Raw genomic sequence first — 13,209 nt, 5'->3', positions numbered from 1 at the left:
GATCATATCTGAGGTTTATATATGGAATCCGGAAGTTCGAACCAGTCATTCAAAAGCACAAAAAGAGTCAAAATTGGATTGAATGATAACTTCATATTTATAGAACTTCACTGAAAAATAATATAGACGACCACTAACCACATCAAAGAGTACTAGTTTCAGGATAGAGGAAGAGAGGTCTATCAATTAAATTCATGTTCCTGTACAAATCCACTTTTTCGTAAGAAAATATCGACTCGAGATTAAATGATTTGAAGTGAGTCAGTATTCATCAAATATAACAATATAATATGCCTTTTCAAAACGTGAAAATCCCACATCAAGTACGATATCCTCTAAGAGAGCAATGAACTTTTCAGAAAATGCATCAATGATGGAATATCACAAAGGTTTTCTTTGAACGCGACAACACAATGAGCAGTTGGAAAAATTTCCGTATAGGAAAATGAAGCAGGTGAGAGAGCGATGACCCTTAATAATACATTTATAGGACTTATTTCTGAGAAAAGTCTGTTCCAGCCATTCGATATCCTTTCCATACCAGAAATTGATTTTCACGAGAGAAATTACTGAATGGAAATGCGGATTCTTTTGAACAGCTGATTTTCTTTGAACGTGACAACACAATGGACAGTAGAAATATTTCCGTATAGGAAAATGAACCAGGTGAAAGAGCGATGACCTTTTATAATACACATTTATACAATTCATCTCTGTTCGTGTTATTCGATATCCTTTCCATACTGGAAATGCATTTTCACGAGAGAAATTACTGAATCGAGTTGTGAAGTTTTTTTGAACTGTGGATTTTTATGAATGGATTATGAAGTGCATGGTTTTTGAAGTAATAATTTGTGTTTTGAGCACGTGGAATCGACGTCAACAGGAATATTTCTATATAAAAAATTGCATCGGCAACAGGATTTTTTTTTGAGGAATTGATTCAGGGGAAAATCATAGAGGAAGAGAGGTCTATCATTCAATTTCGGGATCTAAAATATCGATAAATTGAATTGTCAGCAGGAATATTTCCTTTTGAGGAATCCAATGATAAATGCTTACTTCATAGTAATGAAACTTTACTGAAAAATAATATAGTAGACCATAATGGTGTTCATGAATCTGATTGGGTCTCGGTAGCAGGAATATTTCTGTTTGAGGAATTAAATGACAAATTTAATGAAAACTTCATATTCAGCAGGAATAGTTTCGTTTGAGGAAATGGATGATAAATGATAACCTCATTTCACTGAAAAATAATATTGTGGACATTCTGGTGTTCGTAGAAGTCAGCATTGGATTTCTACAGCAGGAATATTTCTGTTTGAGGAATTAACTGACAAATTCAATGAAAAAACTTTACTGAAAAGTAATATGTTCTTAAGTCAGGATTGAATCGGCAGCATGAATATTTCCGTTTGAGGAATAAAATGACAAATGATAACTTTATATTTCTAGAAATCTACTGAAACCAGAATAGTGGACCATAATGGTGTTCGTAGAATTAGAAATTGGATCGGTAGCAGGAATATATCTTTTTGATGAATCAAATGACAAATGCTTACTTCATATTTATACAACTTCACTGAAAACTAGTATAGTGGACCATAATGGTGTTCATAGAAGTCAACATTGGATCTCGGTAGCAGGAATATTTCCGTTCAAGGAATTAAATGACAAATTTAACTATAACTTGATATTTATAGAACTAGTCTACCAAAATGTTGTTCGTAGATCAGAATTGAAGCGTCCGCAGGAATATTTTCGTTTGAGGCATTGAATGGCAGATGATAACTTCATATTTAGAGAACTCCACTGACAAACAATATGCTGGACCATAATGGTGTTCGTAGAAGTCAAAATTGTATCTGCAGCAGGAATATTTCTTTTTGATGAATCAAATGACAAATGAAGGCTTAATATTTATAGAACTTCACTGAAAACTAGTATAGTGGACCATAATGGTGTTCATAGAAGTCAACATTGGATGTCGGCAGCAGGAATATTTCCGTTTGAGAAATTAAATGACAAATTTAATGATAACTTGATATTTAGAGACCTAGTCTACCAAAATGTTGTTCGTAGATCAGAATTGGTCCGACAGAAGGAATATTTTAGTTTGCAGCATTAAATAGCAAGTGATAACTTCATATTTAGAGAACTCCATTGACAAACAATATGCTGGACCTTAATGATGTTCGTAGAAGTCAAAATTGGACCGGCACCAGGAATATTGCCGTTTGGCGAATTCAATGACAAATGACAACTCCATATTCTTAGAATTCCACTGAAAAATAATATTGCGGACCATAATGGTGTTCGTAGAAGTCAAAATTGGATCGGCAGCAGGAATGGACATTCCCGTAAACCAAATTGATTAAGGTGAATTGGTAATGATTCATCGCGAGTGATGACTGTTAATTCGAAAGAATTTGATGTAGACGGAGAGGGGCGATAGGAGAAGCACCCCACCAACCGAATGTGACATAGGGAGCGTGGATGAAATAAGAGGTGGGGGGATCGAGAACAAGAATGGAGCGTGAGGTCAAAGGGTAAGAAGTGATATTAAGCAGAAAAGCGGAAAAATTGGAGCTGCCAGGATAGAGATACATCAATTAATCTGGTTTAAGTGGGGGGAATTGCTATTAGCTATGGATGATATCCAGAATATCAATTAGGTTGCAGGAAGAGGTTTGGAAGAAAGAAAACAGGATTCGAAGGGCTCGTGCGATGCGGCAAGAAAGGGCCCATGCGCCGACTCTCATTGATCGGGGGCCTATGAAGTGTCGGGCTAAGACACACGTGACCGGTTTAAGGGTGCAAGAGGGAGAGAGCTAGTGTGGGGAGGGAGCAGGGACGAAATTCGGACGATCTCGTTTGTAGCGCGCGGTTCATGTGACAGCACAGAAATTTTACCGCTTCGTAACCGGTAGTAGACTCGCGGTAGCGCAGTAGCAATCGGACCGATCACGGAATGACTGTAGTATATATATGTGCACAGTAAGCACGAGCCGTCACTAAAATGAAGTAACAAACCGGAACTAACTGTCGGTCTCTGAGTTGCTTCATATCCTCAAAACAAGTCGTTTACGATTGAAAAAAAAATTCTTATTCATAATTCGATACCTTTGGGTATTTTTCTTAGACACGTTGAGGTTGATCGGATTAATTTAATTTAAAAAAAAAATTTTTTTTTTCGAATATTGTGCGTTTGTTCTAAGTTATGTATCCTAACCTAAAATCGGAGTAGAGTTTAGGACTGAATAAACTTTCGATTAAGGACGTTTTAATACAGCATTTACGCGAGCTCTACAACTTCAGACTACTTATGGACAGAGGCATGTATCAACAATGCCAATTCTTCTTCGGTACCAGAGCACTGGCGGTCTCTCTTCTGTTACACATCTTCCTGTTTCTACCAAATGGTATGGTCACGTCTTGAACATCATTATGAATTGAACCTTTTATTTACATCATACTCTCCATGCTTTCTGTCATGTGCTTCATTCATAGAATAGTTGTAGCTATATTTAGAACTCTTGATATTCGTATTTACTACAGTATTTTTTTTCAAACTCAATTTGATCGATTGACCATGTTTTATTTAAATTTTTCGTAGAATGCATCCGTAGTTTGATTAAAGATCAAAAAGATCCATCCTTGCATGTATTTATTTACGATATTACAGTTCGACGAGATCGCGAACTGAAAAAGCAGCTTATTTTCGTTGAACTCTCATGGGAACATATTCAGCACATCTCGAGAAATTTCATTTTGTGGGGAAGACAGGAAATGAAACCATCAGAAAGCTATACTGTCGTAAGGTTTTCCAAGAAGATATATTGGAACCGAGAGCGAATGCAGAGTAGACAACAGAGAATACTCCTCGAAATATTTAAGAGGTTTCATTCAACTCTTGTGTTTCGAATTGAGTATTCTCACTGTCCTTATTTCCAACAACTGTTGTCGTTGAAAATTTATGGTTACCTTGGTGTCAAGTAGAACGAATTCTTATATTGAATTCTTATATTGAATGCTCATCATGTGTTTCGTCCACATGGCCGGCTCACTAGTGTTGTTGTATTACCAAAATTAAAGGACGATAGGTCATGTTTTTTTTTATATTTACAAATTGTCCTCATCGTGAATATGTTTCGAATTCACCTCTTGACCGAAGCAATGACCGATGCAATGACCGATGATGGAAATGGAGCATCCAGGTTGATCTAGATAGAGTACAATGACTTGTTTAGTCTATCAATAGATATTCCAGCGTAGAAATCCTGTTTATGATGGTATTACGGAACGGGCTTATGACTGGAACAGAGCCCTTTGTGGCAGGTAATATTCAAGGGACTGTGCATAACATGACCTAATTTTGAGATACCACTAATTACGGAAATATTAAAGAGAACTTTTTATTGTTCCCATTCATGAAACGCCAGTAATTTTAACGCTTGTGGGGAAAATATGGGGTTATATATTGCTTTCTGTGGATTCATTGATGTCGAAAAAAATGGGGGGCTACGATCTCTATAAGTTTTACAAAAATTCATATATAATTTCGTGAATATTGAATATATTCCCAAATCAATTGTTTGAGATGAAATAAAAAAAATATTCATCTTGATATAATTGAGAAGAAATAAATCTCAAATTCTGATGAAAAATTGATAAAGTTTCAACTCGGTATTTTTGGTAGAAGTAAATATATAATGTCAATGTTAAAACACTTATATTTTGGCATTCGGTGGATTCATCGATGTCGGAGAACATATAATGGGTAAAGATTCATTAAATGTATTGAAAAATTATGAATTTGATTTATTTTGAATATACTGAACATTTATAATTGAAATAAAACAAACAAAGTAATTTCCACAAAGATTGTGAAATATTTGTGAAAATGACTTTGTTTTATTTTATTCATATAGAAATTCCTAAGTAAGAACCTAATCTATTGAATATTCACAATTCAATTGAGGAAAGAAAAAATTTATTTGAAATTCAGATGAAACGGTGAAGTATGTTAATTGAACACCCCAGGTTTGAAGAAGTTTTAATTTATTATTTTCAGTGAAAAAATAAATAATTTCTCTATTGAATTGATTTACGAACTAATTGAAGATTTCTGTGGCGAAATTCGTATTTGATATAAGTTATTTCCTCATTCTCGAGAAATTGTTTTTCAAATCTAATTAAAGTGGATGAAAAACACTGAGATACTCACCAGAGAATTGATCGACACCAAGAATACATACCTAATTCAAAAATGAAAGAGAATATGAACATCGCGATCTCAAAGTTAAGTTAATCTGATTCTAATCAACACCTGTAGATACTCGAGATAACTTCAGAAGATTTCTTATTAACGTCTAGAGTAACCTGCACCTTATAAAGAAGGACAATATTTGATTGAAATTCGATTTCTCGAAAAACTCGATAGCTTTGAAAAAAGGGAGAAAATCAAGGATGTCGAAGTCAGATAAAAATAAAATAGAGATTGAATGAACAGACGAAGTATTGATGAAGTTGAAACAAGATTTTTCTACAAGAAATAAATTAATAATGTTCTGGAATTCGATCACTAGCCAATTTAAAAAGTCCAATCAACTCCTACGGTGAAATATCAGAAGTTTCTTGATCCACGCGAAGTAATTCTTTTTCTTTATAAAAATGTAAGAATATTTCTTTGAAACTTGATTGTCCGCAAGACTGAAATCATTCAAGGAGCTTCTCATAAACTCCTACAGGAAAAATCGTATCCACTCGATATAATTTCTCTTTTCATCCACTTGAAGACATTCCTTAATTTTATCATGATGAAAAATACGAAGATATTCATTTCAAACCCAATTGTCCATGAAACTGAAATCATCGAAGCAAGAAAAAGAAAACTGAAGATATGGATTTCAAAGTCGATTAAAAATAAAAAAAAAACATATGAACACTCGAAATATTGGAAAATATATAAGAAGTTCTTAATGTAACAAAGAATTGGATCGCGAATCAATTGAACATCTTTTGATCAACTTTTGTAGGAAAAATAGTAGTCGATATGATTTCAGAAGTTTGATTGAAACCCTGACTGTCCACAAAACTGAAAAAAGATATCGATTTAAAATTCAAATAACCAAAAAGAGATAATGAAATGAACACTTGAAGTATTAAAAAAGATGTGATTGATTGATAATTATACTATGAAACTGGATTGCAAACCAATTAAAAAGCTTCTAATTCACTTTTGTAGGAAACATCTTATTATATATGATTTCAGGTTTGTTTAATTCGCCTTCATTTCATTTATTCTATTTGCCCAATCTAAATACAACTCAAGAAGAAAACACGTCAAATCGAATATAGAAATGAAATAAGAAAGAAGTACTAACAACATCTTTGAACTTCTTTATATCAGTTTCTTGGTAAGTTGTTGTAAAGCTTGAGTCACATTTTCTCTGCCCCGTGAGAGAGTTTTTCGGAAGAAGAAAGAAATTCATTCCTCTTATTCGAGTTTTTATACTTTTCGAAGAAGTGATTATTTTTTCGCAGAAAAACCAGATATTTGAATGTGTGAAGTCCCACTGTTGCTACTTTTCCCTGAGCTTTGAACATCCTACAACATGCTCTATAAGAAAGTCGTAGAATCAGTCTCAATGCGCGTTTTTGTAGGATGAATATCTTATTGATATCAAAGCTGTATCCCCAAATAATAATATCGTAGGATAGAATAGAGTGAAAGTTAGAAAAATATACCGTTTTAGGCAGGTTCAAATCAGCTTGATGAGATACAACTCGTAGAGTATAAAGTACAGAATATGGCCGGACCAACATAAATGCTGATCCAAAACCACTCTTAAAAATTCTCATTTACTAACTGACAAAGAAACTGCAACACCCAGAAGGACCTGTTTAAATTAATTTTTTTTTTTTTATGTAAAACATAGATGGTATATCAAGGAGTAAATGATTAAAATCTGGAGAAAAAAACGAAGGGTTCACTTTTTTTTTCGATAAATTTGTAAATAATGTGTTTGACCACCGCGATTATCTATACACTCCCCAACACGTCTCGGCATTGATGCAATGAGATGGTCTAATTCCTTTTGAGGAATACTATCCCAAGCTACCTGTAATTCATGCCTCAGAGCCGCCAAAGTCCGTGAGGGCTGGGGTGAATTTCCAAACCTTCTACCCATGATGTCCCAAACATGCTCTATGGGCGAAAGATCGGGGGATCTGGGAGGCCATGGCGAAATATTCACTAGCTTCGGTTCGAAAAAGTTTAAACTAACTCTGGCAACATGAGCTCCGGCATTATCTTGCTGAAATATTGGAATCTCAAGCCGGTTGAGTTAGGGGAGAACATATGGTTACATTATTTCTTGAAGGTAACGCAGCGCTGTCAAGTTACCGCGAAAAAACACTAAAGGTGACCCGACTTGCATGGGCAATAGCACCCCATACCATAACGCCTACTGTCCGGTGTACATGACGCTCAACATCAAACTGAGGTTCATGTCTTTCTCCCCGACGTCGTCTAACCGTTCTTCAGTCATCATGTACACCCAAGGAGAATCGAGATTCATCAGAAAAGACAACCTGATGCCATTCCACATTCCAACGTTCTTTGCACCACTGTAATCGTTGCCGGCGATGCTCAATCGTCAGAGGAAACACAAGATGGGATCATAATGCTGCAGTCCAAAAGACCTTATCCGGCGGTAAACTGTTCGGACAGTTACAGGATGGCCTTGTTCTCCCAACCACTCATCAGCCAAAGATCGAGTTGTCGCAAATCGGTCTCTAATGGCCATAAGTCTTAGACGTCGATCCTGAACTTCATTTGTGCCCCTTCGACGTCCGGTGCCAACTCTTCTTCGATTTTGGGCATTATCAAACCACGCTTGACAACAGTTCATAACTGTAGTTGGATCTCTGTTCGTACGGATAGCGATTTCTAGAAATGACAACTCTGTCTCCCGTAGAAAAACAATTCGACGTCTTTCAAATTCACTTAGCTGGCAATAAATTCCGCGTACACGTGTTCTAGCCATCTTAACAACAACTAAACATAGACTTTAGATCTCCTTGAACAGATGGTTTGTTGTTAAATTAAAAAAACTTGGGAAAAACAGAATTTAATTAACAAAAATTGTTTACATGAAAAAACCTTCACGATTTTTCTCCAAATTCAATCATTTACTCCTTGCTTGCTTTACTATCTATGTTTAACCAAAACAAATTTAAAATTTATACAGCTCCTTTTGGGTTTTGCAGTTTCTTTGTCAGTTAGTATATTTGAATCATCTGCATAGATAAACATTTGTATTTTATCAGGAACGATATCTGGCAAGTCATTAAGATATGACAAAGAAGTAATGATGAAGAATGCAGGAATATTCATTATAAATCCATTATTTTCCACAAAACATAAATCACGGAATTCAAAAATGAAATTCCAAATTTAGATAAAAACAAAAGGAAATTAAATGAGCAGTCGAAGTATTGGAATTCTCATACCATTCTTTTGCAAGTAATGAATTAATAATTATTCAATGAAATTGGATTGGGAGAAAATGGAAAAGCCTCTAATCAATTCCTATAGGAAAATTCGTACTCGATATAATTTCAGAAGTTTCCTTGTCCTCGTGAAGTTGTTTTTCCCAGTTCGGACGCATGGAAAAATCACCCTCTGCGGGAAAACATTAGGCATTTCATGAATGGAACAAAAAGCGCCATAGAACAAATCAATATTCTCCCCTATCTCCTCCAAGCTTGCAGCACAAATTCTTGTTTGTGAGACGGATTTATATTTTCTTGTTATGGTGGTTTCACGTTGCAGATAATCAATAATCAGAACGTCTCTTGCATCCTAAAACAAGTCAGACAGGAGGATCTTTTCTGAAGACGTTCTGGCTTAGCAATGTTATATTCCAAATACGGAATTCTATCATCCCAGCTTTCTCCAGCAGAGGGTTCATAAGACTGAATAATATATGAAAATACCTTTCCATTAGTAGTCCTGTCTGGAAAACTCAGGATAAATGTTCAAATTTCATAGACGAACAATTCGCTACGTCTTTTTATGCTTTATTCTACTTCAGAGTCTACTAATATTCTGATTTTTTTCGGCTTAATTCGCATTTTTGATCCACCTCTAGTTCCATTTCGTTTTTGCTTCGTTAGGTTGAAAACATTGCGGATTATACAGAATGGTTTAATATTTGAATGGAAAAAGATGGGAAACCCTAATCAAAAATATCACCGCCGGAGTTTGATAATCTTAACGAATGGAATATTTACTAACACTAATGGGTAAAAATGAATGAAATTTTCACACGCTATTTCGAATTCGAAGCCAAAATTTCGTATATTTTGCGTAATCTCATTCATAACTTTTTGAGATTTAGGTAGAAAATACGATCAAGTATCAAAAATGAAAGCTTCGAAATCAACAGCTGCTCATATAGGGGGCTATTCGAAATGAAATCTCTTATTGGAAAATTGGAAAACCCTCTACAACCATTCAGCTGATTTTGACTATCAACGAACTCAATCGAGATCTTTGGTTCTGAATCTATCCTGAAAACTTCTAATGGGTGATGGAGACAGTTCAAAATTTTCAGTTGCATGTTATTTTGAATTTGGTTAAACATTTTCATTTTAAAAATGTCTTTTTGAAATGGCGAAAAACAAAATAAAGATTCCGTACATGAGAGTGTCTATTGTTACATTGAGTCTACTCTACACTGGAAATATTGTACCAAAAATGACCAGATAAAAGTTCCTGAAAATTTTACTGTACTTATATAAATCTTTCATATATCAACCATAAACTGGATTCAGGACTGACATTTGTAATAACTCTGTTAGAATTTTAGGTTTATTGTGCTTTTTCCCAGACGGAACTAGTTTTGAGATATATTTAAGTACATCGGATATTCTACAACGATTCATCTTCCAGTGAAGCTTCATTTCAATTATTTTTCCTACATTCTGAATTAATTATGAAATAGTTGCGATTTGAGAGTACCTATCAATATCAGCCCCAAATCTCTGACTACCACGTTTTGTTTTTGATGACTACGACTTATCTTCTACACTACAAAAAAAAATTGGAATTTCAGCGAAGCCTAGTATATTTTTCCCAAAATGGTTTTCAAGATTCACTCAAAACATAAACTCAAATGTTACCAAAGCTTTTTTTGGAATTTCATTCGAGAAATCCTAAATTGGAGGCATTACTTGATCAAGACTCGTGTCAAACGCAACAAGAATTGGCAGGATCATCGGCAGTGACACCAGCCATTTCAAAACGCCTGACACTCATGGAAATGATTCCGAAACAAGGAAATTGAGTGCCGTACGAGTTGAAGCCGAGATACACTGGAAATATTGTACCAAAAATGAACAGATAAAAGTTCCTTATGTCAGAGTAACGTCGAAAAATTGAAATGGAATAAAATTCCCTATGGAAGTTGTCCGGTTGAACAGATCGGTATTGCATTTCGTTTAATAAAAAGTACTATATATAGAGACATGGGAATTAGACTTTCAATTCGTTGCAGTCGTTCACCTCGAACAGAGTAGTTCAACTCCCCTGTCTCGTCCTTTGGTTCGACAACTTGCCAAAATTTCAATCGAACATACTACTATACGAAGGTTTGTATTTGCATGAGTATTTCTGATCGATCATAGTCTATTTATAGTTCGACGAATGCATGTATCAATCACCACAGAAATTCGCATAGAACAAGACCGCCAAATTGGTGGCTCGAAATTTCTCTTGATCAACCTCAATAATTTATACCCCACTATTCTGTGTAGATAGCGCTATTCATTCTAGACTGAATTCTGAAACAGGGATCGATATTCTACGGTCGTAGACGGGAGCCAATATTGCCAGATTTTCCACGGAAATGATAATAACATCAGTTGGTTATGTCTGCCTTGTTACAGCTTTGGTGATTTAAAATGGTTAATTAATAAGCCGGACACATTGGTTAGTATTGGGCTTCCAGATCAACAACATCGACCGCTACGACTGTTGATCAAATTTGCATTGCTCAGGTTTGCTTTAGTCCTATAATATTGATAATCAGAATTTCTCCGAAATGCAATCTGGACAAACACGTCTTCATTAATGCTAGAAATCTGAAATAGTTATTATCCAGATTCCTTACCTACACGCAAAATTATCTGAAGAACAAACAACATTTTTCTGAACTTTATTTAAGAAAATATTATATTAATTTCATTAAAAATTCAGTGAATTACAGAAAAAATGTGTAATACTCGTGCAGAAGACTCTATCTAGAACTCGTCCATTCAAAAACATCGTCTCGTGGCTCGTTTTTTAATTGTTAACTCCTTGAGTCCTATAATATTGATAATCAGAATTTCTCCGAAATGCAATCTAGACAAACACGTCTTCAGTAATGCGAGAAATCTAAAATCGTTTTTCTTCAGATTCCTTATTTACAATGATCTGAAAAACAAACAATTTTTCAATTTGAAAATTACTCTACGATATTAATGAAAATATTATATTAATTTCAATAAAAATCCAGAGAATTAGAGAAAAAATGTATAATACTCGTATAGAAGACCCTATCTAGAACTCGTTCATTCAAAAACATAGTCTCGTGGCTCGTTTTTGAATTGTTAACTACTTGAGTCCTATAATATTGATAATCAGAATTTCTCCGAAATGCAATCTAGACAAAAACGCGTTCAGTAATGCGAGAAATCTAAAATCGTTTTTCTTCAGATTCCTTACCTACACGCAAAATTATCCGAAAAACAAACAACATTTTTCAATGCAAAAATTACTGAACGATATTTATGAAAATATCTAATGAATTTCAATAAAAATCCAGTGAATAAGAGAAAACATTTTTAATACAGAAGACTCTATCTAGAACTCGTTCATTCAAAAACATCGTCTCGTGGCTTGTTTTTGAATTGTTAGTTCCTTGAGTCATATAATATTGGTAATCAGAATTTATTTATTTATTTATTTTTTTTATTTATTTATTTATTCACAATAATATACAAGTGAATAATTTTATTTCTCCTCAATGCAATCTAGACAAACACGTCTCCATTAATGCGAGAAATCTGAAATCGTTATTATTCAGATTCCTTACCAACACGCAAAATGATCTGAAGAACAAACAACATTTTTCTGAACGTTATTCATGAAAATATTATATTAATTTTAATAAAAATTCAGTGAATTACAGAAGAAATGTGTAATACTCGTACAGAAGACTGTATCTAGAACTCGTCCATTCAAAAACATCGTCTCGTGGCTCGTTTTTGAATTGTTAACTCCTTGAGTCCTATAATATTGAAAATCAGAATTTCTCCGAAATGCAATCTAGATAAACACGTCTTCAGAGAAATTGCGAGAAATCTGAAATCGTTATCCTTCAGATTCCTTGCCTACACGCAAAATGATCTGAAGAACAAACAACATTTTTCTGAACGTTATTCATGAAAATATTATATTAATTTTAATAAAAATTCAGTGAATTACAGAAGAAATGTGTAATACTCGTACAGAAGACTGTATCTAGAACTCGTCCATTCAAAAACATCGTCTCGTGGCTCGTTTTTGAATTGTTAACTCCTTGAGTCCTATAATATTGAAAATCAGAATTTCTCCGAAATGCAATCTAGATAAACACGTCTTCAGAGAAATTGCGAGAAATCTGAAATCGTTATCCTTCAGATTCCTTGCCTACACGCAAAATGATCTGAAGAACAAACAACATTTTTCTGAACGTTATTCATGAAAATATTATATTAATTTTAATAAAAATTCAGTGAATTACAGAAGAAATGTGTAATACTCGTACAGAAGACTGTATCTAGAACTCGTCCATTCAAAAACATCGTCTCGTGGCTCGTTTTTGAATTGTTAACTCATTGAGTCCTATAATATTGATATATCAGAATTTCTCCAAAATGCAATCTAGACAAACACGCGTTCAGTAATGCAAGAAATCTAAAATCGTTTTTCTTCAGATTCCTTACCTACACGCAGAATTATCCGAAAAACAAACAACATTTTTCAATGCAAAATTTACTGAACGATATTTATGAAAATATCTTATTAATTTCAATGAAAACCCAGTGAATTAGAGAAAAAAAAAGTATAATACTCGTACAGAAGGCTCTATCTAGAACTCATTCATTCAAAAA

General features: G+C 34.2%; 1 protein-coding gene across 1 annotated transcript in view; it reads left to right on the top strand.

Annotated features, from left to right (window-relative positions):
- Positions 1-2,932: 2,932 nt before the first annotated feature.
- LOC123685858 (neuronal acetylcholine receptor subunit alpha-7) overlaps positions 2,933-13,209 on the top strand; it is a 175,699-nt gene continuing 165,422 nt past the window's right edge. Inside the window, exon 1 of the mRNA XM_045625717.1 lies at positions 2,933-3,425. Within this exon, the coding sequence (XP_045481673.1) occupies positions 3,329-3,425 (97 nt within the window). The 5' untranslated portion in view covers positions 2,933-3,328. The remainder of the gene's footprint in view (positions 3,426-13,209) is intronic.

The sequence above is a fragment of the Harmonia axyridis genome, chromosome X (genome assembly GCF_914767665.1).
Source record: "Harmonia axyridis chromosome X, icHarAxyr1.1, whole genome shotgun sequence".
NCBI classification, from domain to species: Eukaryota; Metazoa; Arthropoda; class Insecta; order Coleoptera; family Coccinellidae; genus Harmonia; species Harmonia axyridis.
The sequence above is the reverse complement of the archived record's forward strand: the minus strand, read 5'-3'. Positions and strand labels throughout refer to the sequence as shown.